General features: G+C 47.5%; 1 protein-coding gene across 5 annotated transcripts in view; it reads left to right on the top strand.

The window, feature by feature from the left end:
• MYH9 (myosin heavy chain 9) overlaps positions 1-16,954 on the top strand; it is a 238,712-nt gene that overhangs the window by 81,093 nt on the left and 140,665 nt on the right. For all 5 annotated transcript variants that reach the window (XM_078640470.1, XM_078640476.1, XM_078640479.1 and 2 more), the window contains exon 3: positions 8,589-8,745. In XM_078640470.1, the coding sequence (XP_078496596.1) occupies positions 8,589-8,745 (157 nt within the window). The remainder of the gene's footprint in view (positions 1-8,588; positions 8,746-16,954) is intronic.

The following is a 16,954-nucleotide window of genomic DNA, read 5'->3' as shown; positions in this document are numbered from 1 at the left end:
GGGTGAGTGTGGGTGGGTGAGTGTGGGTGGGTGAGTGTGGGTGGGTGAGTGTGGGTGGGTGAGTGTGGGTGGGTGAGTGTGGGTGGGTGAGTGTGGGTGGGTGAGTGTGGGTGGGTGAGTGTGGGTGGGTGAGTGTGGGTGGGTGAGTGTGGGTGGGTGAGTGTGGGTGGGTGAGTGTGGGTGGGTGAGTGTGGGTGGGTGAGTGTGGGTGGGTGAGTGTGGGTGGGTGAGGGTGGGTGGGGGGTTGAGGGTGGGTGAGTGTGGGTGAGTGTGGGGGGTTGAGGGTGGGTGAGTGTGGGTGAGTGTGGGGGGTTGAGGGTGGGTGAGGGTGGGTGAGTGTGGGGGGTTGAGGGTGGGTGAGTGTGGGTGAGTGTGGGTGAGTGTGGGTGAGTGAGTGTGGGTGAGTGTGGGTGAGTGTGGGTGAGTGAGTGTGGGTGAGTGTGGGTGAGTGAGTGTGGGTGAGTGTGGGTGAGTGAGTGTGGGTGAGTGAGTGTGGGTGAGTGTGGGTGAGTGAGTGTGGGTGAGTGTGGGTGAGTGAGTGTGGGTGAGTGAGTGTGGGTGAGTGTGGGGGGTTGAGGGTGGGTGAGTGTGGGTGAGTGTGGGGGGTTGAGGGTGGGTGAGTGTGGGTGAGTGTGGGGGGTTGAGGGTGGGTGAGGGTGGGTGAGTGTGGGGGGTTGAGGGTGGGTGAGGGTGGGTGAGTGTGGGGGGTTGAGGGTGGGTGAGTGTGAGTGGGTGAGTGTGTGTGGGTGAGTGTGGGTGAGTGTGGGTGAGTGTGAGGGTGAGGGGGGGCACACGTCCTAACAAGGAAGCAAAGCAAACAGCCGGAGAAGAGAGAAAACGGCAGGAATCGAAGTAAAGAGGAGGATGCAAGGAGAGGTACAGAGGGAGTTAGCATAAAAGGAGACACGGCCGGCCGTGAATAATTAGGGGATGAGCGCACGCTGAGAAGCTGCCTTTGGTGTGGTAATGCGAGGCAGGCAGGCGGGCGGCTGGTGGCCTTGTGCACGCGCTTTTTAGGGCTTGCGCTTGCGCAATGACCTAAAAAGCACATGCCCTTCAAGAAATTGCCAGTGGAATCGTGCTTGGGTAAACGCTGTTTAAGCCCCTATAGAGCTTCGCCAGCTATGCGCATGCGCACAGCAGGCGAGCCCTAAAAATGAAGTGCAAGGGCTGAAAATGCTGCCAAGGAGGCTACAGCCCACTTCTACCGCCGGTGTGCCCAACTTTCAACACCCGAGTCCCTATCCTGTGACCAAGCTCTACTGTCTGTCCACTAAGACATGATTTTTACTTCTTTACCTACACCGACAGATGAGTGCAAAAACAAAATGTACATCAAATGAAAACGCTTTTTTTGAACTTATTAATCCGTGCGGTCTGACTGGGTTTGTTGCAGGTCAGGAGGTTGCTTGAGCACAGCAGGTCATGTCACTGCTAGTGCTGCCTGTAATTAGTTTGGTCCAGTTATGACGACTGCATAGGCATCCACTGCTTAGCTTGCCGTGACCTTGCCTGCCACAGCACAAGCACTGTCTGAAGAAGCAATGCCTGTGAACAAGAGTATGGCTGTTGCACCTACTGGGCTCAAGCACAGCAATTAGCATGATTTGAGGCAGCGCATGGAAACTGCAGGTGACTCCATAGCGTACAAATTGCGGTGGGCCACAGCCACATCAAGCAGGTTGAGGTTAGTAGCAATGCAGGGCTGCAGGCCCCCACTACAATTATCCAATGGGAGGCTTATCCTCAGGCAGTGGCAGGGTGCAGCAGACTCTGGGAATAGAATGCAAGCCATTCGTTAATGATTTCTTGGATTCATGACTGGCGTGACGACATCACTAAAGTGGTGATACACTCATGCCTGCCTGAACAGATGTATGTCTGCTTATGAAAACATACCAGCCTGTCACCATGCAAGGTATGTGGTTCTTTTTATTTTATATTTATATAATATATTTATATTATAATATATTGTATTATAACTGCGTTCGGTGACCTCCTCTTTCTGGTCTTCTATTAGTGTTGAGTTTTGTGTACCTTGTTAAAGCGCCAGGACGCCCCTTTGCTGGGGCAGCTGTGCACGGTATAAGTGTGAATAACATAACATAAGTGTGAATAACATATTTGGCAATTAATATTGAGACCACAACCTGCAGGACCAGAAAGCGTACCCCTGCCCTGTGAAAAGTGCCGGTGCTGAGCACCTGAAAGCACCTGCTTAAATTAAGCACTGTATTAAGCTCCCTCGTTATCACTGGTGAAGACAATTTGGAAGCAGTGGCCCCCTTTTTATACCCATAAGGTAGTCTCCGTAGCAGAACCGCTTCGGGCATCTCAACCGTCACCATAGCACCTTGCAACAATTCTCCTGAATCACCCACTGAATATCTCCATCACCCTGCTGGAGTATTGGGGCTAGTGGGAAGTGTGTTATGAAGGGAGCGGTAGGTGGGTAGCTGCATGGGGTAGGTGAGCAGGCTAGAAAGGTGGCGTATGGTGTTATAAACAGCACTTGTGGTGTTAATAAGCGATCACTGTAGCTTGGTGTTAAAATTGGGGTTTCTGGTTGGCTAGAGTATGCACCTAAGCCATGCAGAACCCACCACTAGTTAGAGTAAGGGAGTTACACACCCAAGATAACCCCTGCTCACCCCTTGATAGTTTGGCAGAGCATTCAGGATTATCCCAGAGGCAATGTATAAAGAGATTTTCTTTCTCCTTCTCTTTCTTCTTTTTCCTTTTCCCCCTTCGCTCTTTCCACACTGCTTTGCTCTTTCCACACCCCTTCACTTCGCTCTTTCCACCCCCTTCGCCAACCATGGTAATGGTACTCCTTCCAGATTAGAAATTACCACTGAAACACATCCAGGAATTCCCAATGCAAACCTATGAGGGTAGCCTCCTCACATCAGTGAGAAACCAAATAGGCAGTTTGTTGTGTGGCATGTCCTGGTAGTGACAAAGGCACATGCTCTACCTTTTACCTCCATCACCCTGCCCATAGGGCTACCTAAGGCCTACCTTAAGTGTGACCTATATGTAGTGAAAGGAGAGTTTCAGACTTGCTAAACACTTTAAATGGCAAGTCACTGTGGCAGTGAACGGCGCATGCAGGCTCTGCAGTGGCAGAGGCCAGAGACCAGTTAGAAAGGCTACTTCTGTGGGTAGCGCAAGCAGCGCTGCAGGCCCACTGTAGCATTTAATTTACAGGCCCTGGGTATATGTGATACCTCTGTACAAGGAACTTGGAGGTAAATTAAGTATGCCAAACGGGAGTAGATCAATCTTACCAAGTTTACAGGAGAGATCACGTGCACTCTAGCACTGATCAGCAGTGATAAAGTGCCCAGAGTCCCAACACCACCAAATACGTGTGAAAAAAAATTTAGGATGAAGGCAAAAATGTTTTGGGAGAACCATGCACTAACAGACCATGTCAACACTTGGCGACCTGGGCCCAGCTCGCCAATGCCAGAAGCCTGATGTGATATCCATTTAGTTTCCCAAGGCAAATGTCCCCTCTTTGTTCACTTCAATGCAAGTGTCAAAGGAGAGCTGGGGCAGTTGTAAGATCCTTGCACCAGCTGCCCTCTTAGGCAGTCCTGCGGTCTGCAGTATTATCGTCCCACATGCGGCCCCGATTTATGACTGCCAAGGAGCCAGCGTGGTATAGTTAAACAGACTTGTGGGCTCGGTAAGCATTTTTCCGTGTTCACTTTGCTGTTGAGTGAAATAACGGATAAGCACTGCACACTCCAGGTGTGCAGGTATTAACTTGTTGGAAGCAGTCTGTAAGGACAGCCTTCACATGCCTTAATACTGCCGGCTGCTAGATGGGCTCTGCTTGCAGTGGAGGCAGAGCTAGACTGGACCTCACCCCAGCACCGTACGGAACACTTGAATAACACCCTTAACACATGGCCTAGCACATTGCATGAGTTCCTGAAGCATTGACCCAGTCTCTGGAACGCACCGTGATGTTATGCAGATTTGTAGAGCACCTCGTCACGTTGGGGCTTCAGCTTCATGTGGAATTCAAGAAGTGAGGCGAAAGCGCCTGTTTAGTAGCCTTTCGTTCCTCGCTTTAGGAGCAATGTTGGAAAAGGTTAACTGCCGGATTCCCTTGTCTGTATGCATGGGATGTGTGTAAGTAGACGTTTGAGCGGTGATGTCGAAGGTTTGTGTAAGCAAATGTGAGGTATGCTGGGTTAGTGTCATGGTTCCTGAAGTGTGCTGTGAGGAGTTTGAACTGTTCCAGTTTGTGTATGGCGAGCCAGTGGAGCACCTTCAGGGTGTGGTATAAGTGAAGTGTGGGAGGTTGAGGGGTATTCTGAATGGTATGCAGCTTTATGGTGCGTATTTGCTGATTCCTGCATAGAGGGCGTACCTGTAGACCAGCTCCCTTGTAACAAGGGAGTGATTTAGGTTTTTCAGGTGCTGATTGGGAGCCTTTTGAAATCTTCCTTCACATGTTCAGGGTATGAAGCAGGAGGCAGTGATTGAGTGAACTTGGGTGGTCATCTCGAGTTTGCTGTGGATTACAATCTCAAGCTTCTTTGTGCTGGTCCTGGTGGAGCCCCATGGTTAAGTGCTCTTCCTGAAGATCACGATTTTGGTCTTATTGGTGGCAAACTCCAAACTAAGGCTCAGCAGGGAATAGAATCCCAGTGAGTTCCCCATCTTGCGGTCCAAACTGAGGCCAAAACTGATCATGGAAGGTGGGCATAACTACTGCAACATCGTGTAGCAACCAGCAGGAAATTCATTTGCTTAAATTGGAACTAACACTGGAGGACAGAAAAGCGTCACCGCTCCTTGAATTAACCCTTGAGACCCTTCCAAAGTAGGGTTTTTATTGATGTACGGCCCTTGCTGCAGTGGGTGAATTGCTCCTTGGGTAAAAATCAGAGGTCCGTGTCAAGAGCCTGAGTCGCTGATGAGACAGGCCTGTTACCGTCAGCTCCTTTCTGGGATTCTCTTTGGTACAATCTTATGTGCCTTACGTACACATTCCTCCACTAGTGATCTGGTGCTTGAGGTAGCCCAAGAGCTCTCGTAACTTGGCTTCAGGAATGGGCACAGGAGTCTTTTTGCACAAAATGTGCCCCTTGGTGACCAGTTTGTGCCCCTCCCCCCTTCGATTACTTAAATCTACATAGTCCTGTATTTCCCTTCCCCTGTGCGTGTAGCAAATGGTTTGCGCCTCCTTCAGATTGGGATGCTCCTTCAAATTGCAGCGCTCTACTTCCAACCGACCCCAACCTCTGTTTGTAAATCTTTCTGCCTTGGCTTGTGTTACCTCCGAGTTTATGTAAGGGCCTGCCCATTCCACAGTAGCCACACGTGCTGGAACAGGTTCTTTGTGTAAAGCACTCCACCCCTCGGGCCTATAAACTCTAACTTGGCACAATTAAAACTTAGATCTGCTGCACTCGAGTTTGCAGCAAATATAACCTTAACTGTCTATTTGGGGGGGTTTATACTTATATTTTTTTTTATTATAAAGCCCTGTTCCATGTAGTTGGGCGGCTGGGGGTTCTTGTGAGACTTAAAAGAGGACTGTAATTTCTGGGCAACTTGCTTGTGAAGAAGTAGGAAGACAAACCAAGTGCTTTGGATCTTCTACTGTACCATCTAGAGTTTACCTTCCCCTTAAAATCTAAGAAGGCACTCTAGGCTTTCTCAAGCCTCCCTCAGTTCTGGTTACACCTGCCTACCTGTGCTCTAGTCCTACCTCCAGCTCTCTTGCTGTAGTCTCTCATGGGCAAGCAAACACTGACCAAGTAAGATTTTTCTGATAGCCTCTGCCTTCTCTCTCAAGTCTCACTCTGTAGACTGATTGCCGTGTGCGCAAAGTCCTAGGCCCCCCCCTCCCGGAAGTTTGGATGTTTGACAGAATGGTATCCAGATTTGTTGGAGCACATGGAAATACTAATTTACATCTGTGGCGCGTGACTAAGGATTGCTGGGCTGTCTCCTGGTCAGCAGAGGGATATGAGGTGGTGTGAGGAGCTGATCCCAATGTGATTGCTTCCATGCTCCGATCACACCCAAAGGTGCCACCTCGCACAAGCATTACTGCACGGGGTGGCACTCGTGCAGGGCCCGAAGGGGGTCAGCTGGAGCTGCCACTACCAAATGACTCGTGGTGCCCTCTGGTATCAGCTGCTGTGGACGAAAGTCACTGCACTGCTGTGGAGGCAGCTATCGTTTTCTCCGAGGCCCCCGAAGTGTACAGCGTGCCCTTTGGCATCTCACCTGACAACCATATTTTCCTGTCTGACCTCAAGGATGTTACGCAGATATTTCTTTCAACTCCAGCTCGACCCCCGCCTCGTGCTTCCACAGCGATGACCTCCCTGATCACAAGCTTGGGATTAAGAGCTCGGGGCCGGGCTGGTCGGCCCTGCCTTGACCCGGAGTCCGAGCGATGCCTGTGTCTGCAGCGACGAGGCCTCAGTAAGGGGCCCTACCAGCGTCCTTTACTGCACAGTGTTGTATCTTTGAATAAAACACCCAGCACTCGCGGGGTCCATGGCTTGCACGTGGCCGAGCAGTCACTGCTTCAGAATGGCATTACCTGGCCTTTCAGCTTTCGCCATTTATTTTGGTTTCTATTTTCTGGCCCCATTTACAAAGGCTTTAGTTACACCCTTCCGACCCGCTCTTGAAAGGACTTGGACAGGAACTCTCCCAGCAGGTGTCTGTTAACAATTGATAACCTGGTCTCTGGGTTGTGTATCCTGTTTAGGTCTACCGGTTTTATGGTATTTGCTTTTGTGACCTTTTCCTTATATTTATCCATATATATTTTTGGGCCATTATTGGTAAATATCCATATTTTGTTTAGAGTAAATGAAGTCCTAACATTGTTTATTTCCACATGTATTTAACTGATAGACATGGTGTCAAAGTAAAGATCGTCCTTCCAGCCTTTGACTGTATAAGCAGCTTAACAACGTGCTCGGCTGTCCAGCTGCAACTGGACCCTTGACTGAGATCAGGACGACTGCTTGGCTTTCTAAGGAACCTTTTTTGCCTCCTTGCAACATTGCCCAGATTAGTACTATAGGCAAATCACATCAGCAAACCAGTGGCTCGGCATTCCTCCCTCTTAAGAGCCACTTATTGATGCCTTTTTTAAATGTTTGTTCTGTGGAGTAGCATTTAGCTTAAAGGTGTTTCATCATACCTTTTATGGTCTCTAAAGTATTTCCGAGCTCAGAGTGCCTTTACATATTTGCTCACATGCTTTCCCCCTCCCCTAATGAAGCTGAAGTTTGTATGCTTAGCCAGTGCTCTGCTCCCCATTTTGCACCCCGTCTTTGTATGGAAAGCAGGCAGTCTAACCCATGCCTAATATTGGGGTCATATTTATGTGAGCAGCATGCAGCCTTATCTGGGCCCATCTTTGTGGGCAGTGTTTAGTCTCCACTGCCTTGAGGGCAGTCTTTGAGTGTTTACAGATGTTTTTAGAGCTTTCTATTTATTGCTCACAGATGTTCAGTGACCAGTGGTCTTTGGTCAAGGCAAAACATTTCTTTTCTTCAAATGCCAGCTACTGTCCCTTTGTCAACCCCCTAATTTGTCAATGCTGTGATCTGAGGAAGCGGTGTTATGGACGTTTCTACACTAGAATAGTATCCAGGTAAATACTGAGCAGTACTCCTTAACTAGCTCTGAAAAATGAGGATTTTTCTAGGCAGTGTTTTTAAAATCATGACCTCCAGGTTGTATAAGTTCAGAAGTTGAGTAAACTAGCTCCACTGGTATCCACACAGATGCAGCTTGCTCTTTAGTAGTGGTCATCTTAGAGTAGATGACCTGCAGGGTCCCACATTCATGTTTTAGCTCCTTGATGCTAAATCCAAGTCAATAGTGTGCGCAGTCTGACGAAAACCACCTTGAGTGTGCTACTGTAGTTCTTGTGACAACACAAGGGCGCCTACCTAAAATGTCATGGCCAGTGTCAATCTAAAGCCTCGCCCATATCTTCCAATACTCAGTGGTGCTGCCGCCCTTGACCCACTATTTCTGTAAGCTTTTCAGTGTGAAGCTTGTTTCCCATTTCTTCTCTCCCTTAGTGTTGCAACATTTGTTCAAGCACGCTTCCTCCCTGTACTTCATAGGGCCCTTCTGCTTGGCTCCATTAGGTTTTCTCCTCTCGTTGCCATAGCTCCCTGTTACTTCACACTTGCACAATTTATGTTTACACACTTCCTTTGTAGTACTTGGGTAGGCCGCTCACCCCCCTTGTCTCCTTGCTTTGGTGGCAGCACCCCAACTTTCATCCAGTGCAGGGTCTAATTGCCTTGATAGCAATTATTCTGCCCATGCTTTAGTCTGAAAGCCCCAAACCTTATCAGGGTGTCCTTGCAGTAATTTCAGCCCCATCTCACATTTTGGGATTTTCATAGCTTAGTCTTGTCACCATCCCTAACCCACTGTTCCTCCTCCAGTGTCTCCTTGGTCTCAGTACCATGTCTTGGTAGTAGGGCCCTCCTTGTCAGCTTGCTGTGGTCAGTCCACATGATGATCTAATGCCTTCTCAGACTAATTCTCTGTTCTTTTTTTCCTTCCTTGTACAGACTTACTCTGGACTGTTTTGCGTAGTCATCAACCCATATAAGAATTTTCCCATTTACTCTGAGGAGATTGTGGACATGTACAAGGGCAAAAAGCGCCATGAGATGCCACCACATATCTACGCCATCACAGACACAGCCTACAGAAGCATGATGCAAGGTGAGTGCACGCCCTGCCCCTGTTCTACCGCTCACAGTATACTCCATATATCATTCTCTCAGACTTTGCTGTTAACCACGTTTCTTTACTCTGAAAATGCCGACCTGTTGGCCCTTCCCTCTGCTTCAAGGCCACTCTGTGGTATTGTGGATGTCTTCTGGACTTGCAGTTTCTGCATAGCACAATATTAAAAGCTGGTAGGTTGTCAGACTCAAGTTACCTGACTAGAGTTGCTCAATTGAGGTTATCTGAGTGGGTGTTTGACTATCCACAGTTCGACCGGACATCATCCTAAGTGGCAGCTCCTCGTCCATTTGCATTTCTTGTGAGGGGCTGTTGGTAACCGGTTGGCTTCCCTTTCTGGGAGAGATTAGCTGTCTGGTTAGGGCATAACGTACAGTGGCCAAAGTGTTCTTTGTGTTCACGATAGGCTGTTAGCTTTCAGCCAGTATTAAGGTAGTGATTTGACTGCATGGGCAGAGTATGGGCTGACCGATGCTAGGGGTCTGATTTAGTTTGGCAGACGGGTTAAGCCTTGGAAAACGTGATTAATTTTCTCTCTACCTTATTACAATTGCATTGTACTCGATGGTACTGCATATGCAAAGTTAGTTGGTAGGAGTGGTAGTATCCCTACACTTACGAAACTGGTATATGGGATTGGCTGACTTGATTTTCATAGGGACCTGACGATTAGCTAACATTTTAGAATCTGTTTATTAAATGGGTCATTCAGTGAGACGTATCACTAGGTCTTTTACCCTTTTTAGCAAATTTGTGAAAGACCCCATATCATGAGGTCCCTTAACATAATCCCATTTGGAGCAGACAGTAAGAATGGCGAAAGTAGGTAGAAAAATATTCTGAGATTCCAATGGGTTTGCATTGGGACACAATTGCTTTCTTAATGGGAGATGAAACCACCCCCTTACCCTCAAGTAGTGTAATAGGAGTTGTTGTTGGGCTTCAGTCTTGCACTCTTGTGTTGATATTACACAGTAAAGTTGAAATTAGCTGTGCTAATGACGAAATAATTTCATATAATTAGAGTGGGAACACTTAATATTCTCCTTCCATAGAATCTAAGATTGTACCAATATGAGATCTGCAGTCTGTGCTTTTACTATCGTTTGTCAAAGAACGAGTCCATTACTATCCACCTTTTCCCCAATTAACCTTCTGAGAAGCATTATTTAAATTAATAAGGACAGTTCACTGTAGTCCCTAGGATCATTGGAGATGCTGGGAAGCAAAACGTGTTCAACACATACAACGTCCGTCAAATGTATTGAGAGTACAATCCAAACTATAACTGCATTTTTCTGCATAGGAATCCCTTGATATTGTTGGGTGACAGAGGACGGAATATCCATTAACATACCTAGGCATACTGCAACATCGTTTTGTGTACAACAACTCATGCGTGAGAAGCACATACTCCCCTCAATATGTCGTTGTACAAATTGTGACCATTTATGCCATTGGAAAATTGTTGCTGATAAAATGACCTAGTTCAAAAAGGTCTCCCCCTACCCCCCCCTTAAAACATGTTAAAACCATGAGTACTACCAAAGCTTGACCAGGGCATATGTCAGTAGCTCTACATAGAAAGGAAGTGGATGGCAAACACATTCCTGACCTATCGAGTGTGGATGGTACTATGGTGGGCCAAGAAAATCTACAACCATGCTGGAATACAAATGTTCCAGGTACTTAATTTTTAGTAATGTACTGATTCAAATTGACAATATGCTTGATCAGTGAAATTGTTTCTCCCAGCCACTTCCCCGTCACCATTACCACCCCTCTGTCCCAGATTTGCCCTCCCTCACCACCTTGAAACTGGAGCTGGAATGTTCGTGATTAATACATTGTATACTAAGATATAATATAGACTTTCTTCTAGTTTCGATGGCTGTGTAAACAGGCTTCCCTTTAAGACTCCTTTAAGAAAGTTTGGAGAACATGTATATACTATATGCAAATATAACTAATCGCACTGTCCTGCTGCCTGAAGGTTTTTGCTAAAAGGAGTTGTACGTTTCAATAAATCTTTGATTGCAAAAAAAATGTATTGAGGAGTCTAGTGGCAGATTTAAATCTCTGTATGAGGTCCTTCCCACGAGGCCAGTTCCAAAGGTAAATTGTGGAACATTTGTGAATCATCATTAGTACTATAAACTTGCAGTGTGAAGATCCCAGTAAATCTTCCAGCTCTGATAACTGGCCCCTCCTTCCCTGCCTGTCGGAGCAGCATCTAGACTTACCTATAATTTCATTCTCCACAAGAATTTCAACCTCTTTAACTTTACCACATATAGTAGAATCTATAACTGAATACCTGAGTGACTAATTGATATTTTTATTGTCTTTGCCATATGTATAACCTCTGCCTTACTGTAAAATAACTTAGATTTAATAGTGTTCTTTCGATGCTGCTGAAAGTCCATGAATAGTCAAAGACCTGTTCCAAACTCCCCTTTTTAAATGCATTTGTCAGTGTACTTGAAAGGTGTAAACTGTTAATTTCCCACTGGAGAGATACCCCTGGAACCCTTTATTACATACAAATTGCACCACCTCACTTCCATTGAAACCAACCCCCCTTTCTAGCCGCTCCGAATTGGTCAGACCAGGTTGCATAACCGTCCCCATCTATTTTTCACACCAGAGAGGGCACCTTGCTCCCAACATCAGCATAAATAGACCCACAGATTTTGTTAACATAGCCATCCGTGCCCCCACTACTCGTCGATGAGGAAAAAATCCACTCTAATTCACCTTACTATTTGATGACCTCTTTTGCCACTTTGGAAGTTCTTTGGCCCAGGATTCTGAAGTGCATACAGTTCTGTTTTTATGAACTACCTTGAGCTCTCTAGCAAATGTCCCACCCCTCCCCCCAACAGCCTGAAATGGAGTGATCACCTGGCGTAGTTGCCACCAGCTTTCCGCTTGTGCTGCATGTATAACGCGGCCCTAGATGTGCACATTTTCCTTCATTGCGCTGGGCGCACCTTAAAGGTGGGCCAGTGCAATGCAGGAAAACTACGATATGCGCTTGCTTCGGACAGCTGTGAACTTGCGCTGTCTTGGTGGAGTGCCTTTATGTGAAAAAAGGGACCGGCTGCTTTAAAACCGCTCCGTATTTTCAGTGCAGGCGGCATCCTGTCCACTTTAAAAGGGGTTTAGAGATCCCCTTTGGAGGCGGGTGCATTCAGTGACTGCACCCGCCTGCAGGGGACCTCCTGCAGAGGGCTGCCATCGGGGGCACACTGTCAGTACGCCCCCTGACCGCTTCTTTGCCTCGGTCTGTAATATGGCACCAGTGCAGAGGCAAAGGGATTCCCTCATTTGCATGGGGCACGCCCCCATGCAAATGAGAGCATTTTCCCTGAAGATAGTGCTGGTGCTTTATGTGCGCCAGTACTATTGGTATTACAGAACGGGCCGCACAAGGGTCTGCAGCCCCTTCTGTAATACCGGAGTGACATGGGGGCAGGCACAGCAGGCTCCAACTCCTTTTATGCCCCTGAGGCACTTTATGTAATACTCCTCCTGAAGTCTGCACGTAGTGAGGAAGCCAGCTCACCAACCTTGCGAGGATTATTAGGGTGTAGTCTGCATCAGTTGCTCTCTGAAAATAAATTCTCCCACGTGTCAGAATAGCTTGCGGTTTGCTATGCTCTCAATTCCATGGGTTTCTGAAAAGATATCATTCCACTCTTTGAATTTGACGGTCTGTCCCACCCATTCCAGGTTTGGGAATGCTTGTTGCAATATATAACCAATATATAACCAGTATTTGCAATGCAATAGGTATCACATTTACACGAGTTTGAGCTATTGGCATTGCAAGTGACCATTTGTTTTGGTTTTTAAAACCTCAATAAAATGTATAGTCATTTACAATGCCAAGAGCTTAAACTCTCATAAATGTGAGACCTATTGCATTGCAAATGCTTGTTGTTAAGAGCAGGCCACTAGACTTTACTTCATACACACTAAAGGTGATGGGAGGAAAGCTTGCAATAAGTCTAACCGCTTGCAATATTTCAGGGTAGCATTGAATGCATCATTCTTTTGCCCAATACGCCTCCTCAGTTTGAACCCAGCCTAAGCAAATCAGTCTTCCTGTCGTTCATGGGAACAGTCCAGCCCGAACTGCTAGGCAAGGAGCACAAGCAACCCAGGACTGGTTTTGCCCCAATTGGGGCTCTTCATCCAGGCGTCCTAATTAGTTTCGCCGGGGCGCTGTCTGAAGAAAGGACAGCCATGCACAAGTCAAAGTTGGCTCTGTAGCCCATGACGGTGGGGCCTCGGCGCCAAGCCTTGCTGAGGGCAACTGACTTCTTGGGGGGATGTCCAGAACACTTTGAAGGACATGCCCTTTAATGGCATTCGCCTCTTTGGCAATAAGGCAGATTGTGTGCAGGAGCGCTTTAAGGACTCCCGGGCTACGGCCAAGTCCTTGGGCCTGTCTGCTGCTCAGCCTTCTGCTTTTCACTCCTTCGGTGGCCATGGAAGGAGTGCCTTAACACGTTCGTTCGAGAGCCACAGGTCTGCGGAGCAACAACCTCCGCGCAGATGTGGGAACCGCGGAGGCTGTTTCTGGGGGGGCCAGGGGGGCGGGTCAGTCAACCTCCACCCTGCAGCATCCACAGCAAAGCCTTCTGCCCTCGACCCTGGAGAATGAATGGTAGCGTTGGACTTGCAGGACGCATATTTCCACATCACCTTCCTGCCGGCCCACCGGCGTTACCTGCGTTTCACAGTAGGCCACGAGCATTTTCAGTTTACAGTGCTTCCCTTAGGCCGTACAAGCGTCCTCGGGTTTTCACAAAGTGATGGCGGTGGTTGCAGCTCATCTGTGTAGATCAGGGGTTCCAGTCTTTCCCAATCTCGACTGGTGGTTGAAGGCGGGCTCGCCCCAGGCAGTTAACTCCCACCTCTTGACTACAGCTGACCTCCTGAATTTGCGCGGGTTTTCCATCAAGGTGCCAAAGTCTCACCCAATTCACTGTGGTACTGCAACAGAGGGTCCACTACCCCACCCTACCCTGTCTGGATGTTCTGTACCTCTAGACATGGCTGGATCAGGGCATTTTCCCGGTGGTTCAACACTTGGCAGGTTCTCTGAACACCAGGGAGGACTAACTCAGCTGCTGGTGCATGATGGAGCACGAATGGTGTCTGAACTCTGACGTGGCGCAAGGTCTCTTTCAGCAGTGGGGAGAGCCTTGGTTAAATCTAATCGCCACTGAAGAGAATGCGAAATGTCATCAGTTCTGAGTTGGAATTTTTCAAGGCGACACTAGCTAGGCAATTCTTTTCGTCGCGAGTGGACTTGTGGTCTACTATACGCCTTTCCACCTATACTACAAGTGCTGAAGATCAAGCACGATCGGGCCCCAAGTAATTCTTGTGGCTCCTGACTGGGCTCAGAGTATGGTATACAGAGCAACCCAGCATGGCTATAGATTCTCCCGAAGCAGCAGTCTGATCGGGGATATTTTGTCACAGCAACAGGGGATAATCCTCCACCTGAACCTGTCCAGCCTCCACCTCCTTGCGTAGATTGAGTGGCGGCAGTTGACTACTTTTGATCTCCCTCCCAAAAAGTTTGTGATGTGATATTGACAGCCAGGCGTCCCTCCACAAAGACGATATACGCCTGCAGATGGAATGAATTTGTGGCATGGTGCACAGCAAAGGCTGTGGGTCCCCTTTCTGCCCCTCAGAGGTCCTCCTATTCCTCCTTTCTTTGGACCAGCAGGGCTCTGCTCTGGGCACTATCCAGGACTATCTCTCGGCCATTTCTGCCTTTTTACGTCTTCCAGATCAGCCTTCCCTTTTCAAGTCCCCTGTTGTAAATATATTCTTAAAGGGCATTGCTCATCATTTCCATCCTGTTCTTTTCATAATGCCTCAGTGAGACTTGAACCTGGTTCGGATATATCTGATGTGGCTCCCTTTGAGCCACTCCACAACTGTCCTCTACGTCGTCTTACTTTAAAGACCGCTTTCCTGGTGGCTAGCACCTCTGCCAGAAGAGTGAGTTTCAGGCTTTTTCTTCTAAACATCCTTTTCTTTGTCCATCCAGACAAAGTTCTAAGGACTCATTCATCTTTTCTGCCAAAGGTTGTCGCTGCCTTTCACATCGGGCAGATAATCACTTTGCCCACCTTCTTTCCCATCCCTCAAGAGGAAGAAAGGCTCCGCCGTCTGGATCCAAAACGTGTGCTCTCATTCTACCTCACCTGCACACAACCGTTCCGGGTAGATGACCACCTCTTTGTTGGCTACGTGGGCGCCAAGAAATGTTGGGCTGTGCACAAGCTGACCATCTCTTGGTGGCTCGGTCTGCATTAAGGCTTGTTGTTTTTTGGCTAAAAAGGAGCCTCCATTGGGGCTAAGCGCCCATTCTACCAGGGCGACGGCAGCCACTGCTGCTTTATGACGGGGAGTTCCCTTGCATGACATCTGTTTGGCAGCTACGTAGGCCTCTCTTTACACATTTACCAAGCATTACTGCCTGGACAGCGAAGTTCGGAGAGACTGCTTCTTTGGCCGTTCTGTTCTCCAGGACTTCCTGGTGTGATCTTGGTTCGCAGACCACCACCGGGGTTGGTATTGCTGGGGTATCTGTTCTAAGGTAAGGAATCTATCACTACGTGTTTCTTTCAGATGCACAAGTTACTTACCTTCGGTAACGATATATCTGTAAAACATTCGTAATAGATTACTTACCGCCCTACCCCTTCCGCCCTGTTCTGTGAACTTATTTCTAGGGTTAAGGACATCCCTTTCAGGGCCCTAGTTTTTTGGCACCAATGGTCACTTTCTTGCATGGCTCTGCGTTCCTGGTGCGTGAAGTGTACATAACTGACATCCGCACACGTCTAAGTACGCCCAGTGACCTCCTCTCGGCGATTACACACACACGGAGCCGCACGATGACTCCTACCGACGCGCAGGGGTACTGCTGACAAACTTTCCGGATCCAGTTCGACGCCTGGGGGTAATTCTAACGTAAGGAATCTATCACTAATGTTAAAGATGTATCGTTTACGAAGGTACTTAACTTGTGCATTAATGCCCTGACCTATTTGCAATCCAATAACCGTCATTTTTTTCATTCCTTAACTGGTTGCTTCATATGCTTTGCTCTGAGCCTGAATAAAACATTTTCATGTAAGGTCGAAACATGGACAAATTAACTACTGGACTTGATTATGTGAACATTGTACTCTTATTTTGACTAATGCTGACAATTCATAAGTGTTTCAACCCCTAGTAAAAAAATATAATATATATTCATTCTATGTACAACACAATGCATAGCTTTTCACAAATGCCATTATTCACCTTCACTGTTAGAGCATCTGTAATGTGTAAAAACACTTCAGCATATATCAACTATCTTTATACAGTGAATAAAATTAATTGTATAAACTCAATCTAATTTTTTTAAATCCTATTACTTTGCCTAGGAGCTTTAGGCTCAGTCTCTCCCGAAGGAAACCACTGTTTTACTTCTATGTTTTTAAAACCAGCATGATTTTTTTAATATGTCTCTGATCTGCTGCGGAGGTACTTTTTAATTCAGTGCAAGGCAGCGCAGGGCCTCTTCAGAGGCAAAGCCTTAATGGCTTATATTGGCATTTTAGATATAAAAAAAATGAAACCAGTCTGTGCAGAGCTGTTCATGTTGGAAGCATATTGCCTAGCTTGCTTCAAGCTCCACTCCCTGCTGGTCAATCCTGTATTGCTGGCAACCATCCGCCCAGGTTGAGTGCCACTTCTCCGTGTCCTTCCACAGATTCCATGGCACGGAGTGTTACACTGGGCCTACGGGCATCTGACTTCTCAAACTATCAACTGTTTGCAGACCGTACTAGCACAATGTGATACTCTGCTGCCATCTGCTTTGGAAGAGTGAAGGCCTCAATCCTACCAGCGCATGAAGTTTACCTGTGCACTCAACCGTCCCAGTCCCAAACTGGTTGGACAGGTGCGGGGAGTCTTGATGAGCTTGTGATGGAGGTGAAGATAAAGTAAAAACAAGGTGATTGCCACAGACTATAGCCAGTATAGCCTGTTGAGCCATCATGTGGTTAAAGATTACAAATCAGTGCGTGGGGGATTCCTGGCACCACAGACAGGCCTCTATCATGAAGAGCATCGGTGATTTTACTTCTGCTGCCAG

The sequence above is a fragment of the Lissotriton helveticus genome, chromosome 1_1 (genome assembly GCF_964261635.1).
Source record: "Lissotriton helveticus chromosome 1_1, aLisHel1.1, whole genome shotgun sequence".
Taxonomy (NCBI): Eukaryota; Metazoa; Chordata; class Amphibia; order Caudata; family Salamandridae; genus Lissotriton; species Lissotriton helveticus.
Note: the sequence above shows the minus strand (reverse complement) of the source record. Positions and strands in the feature narration are given on the sequence as shown.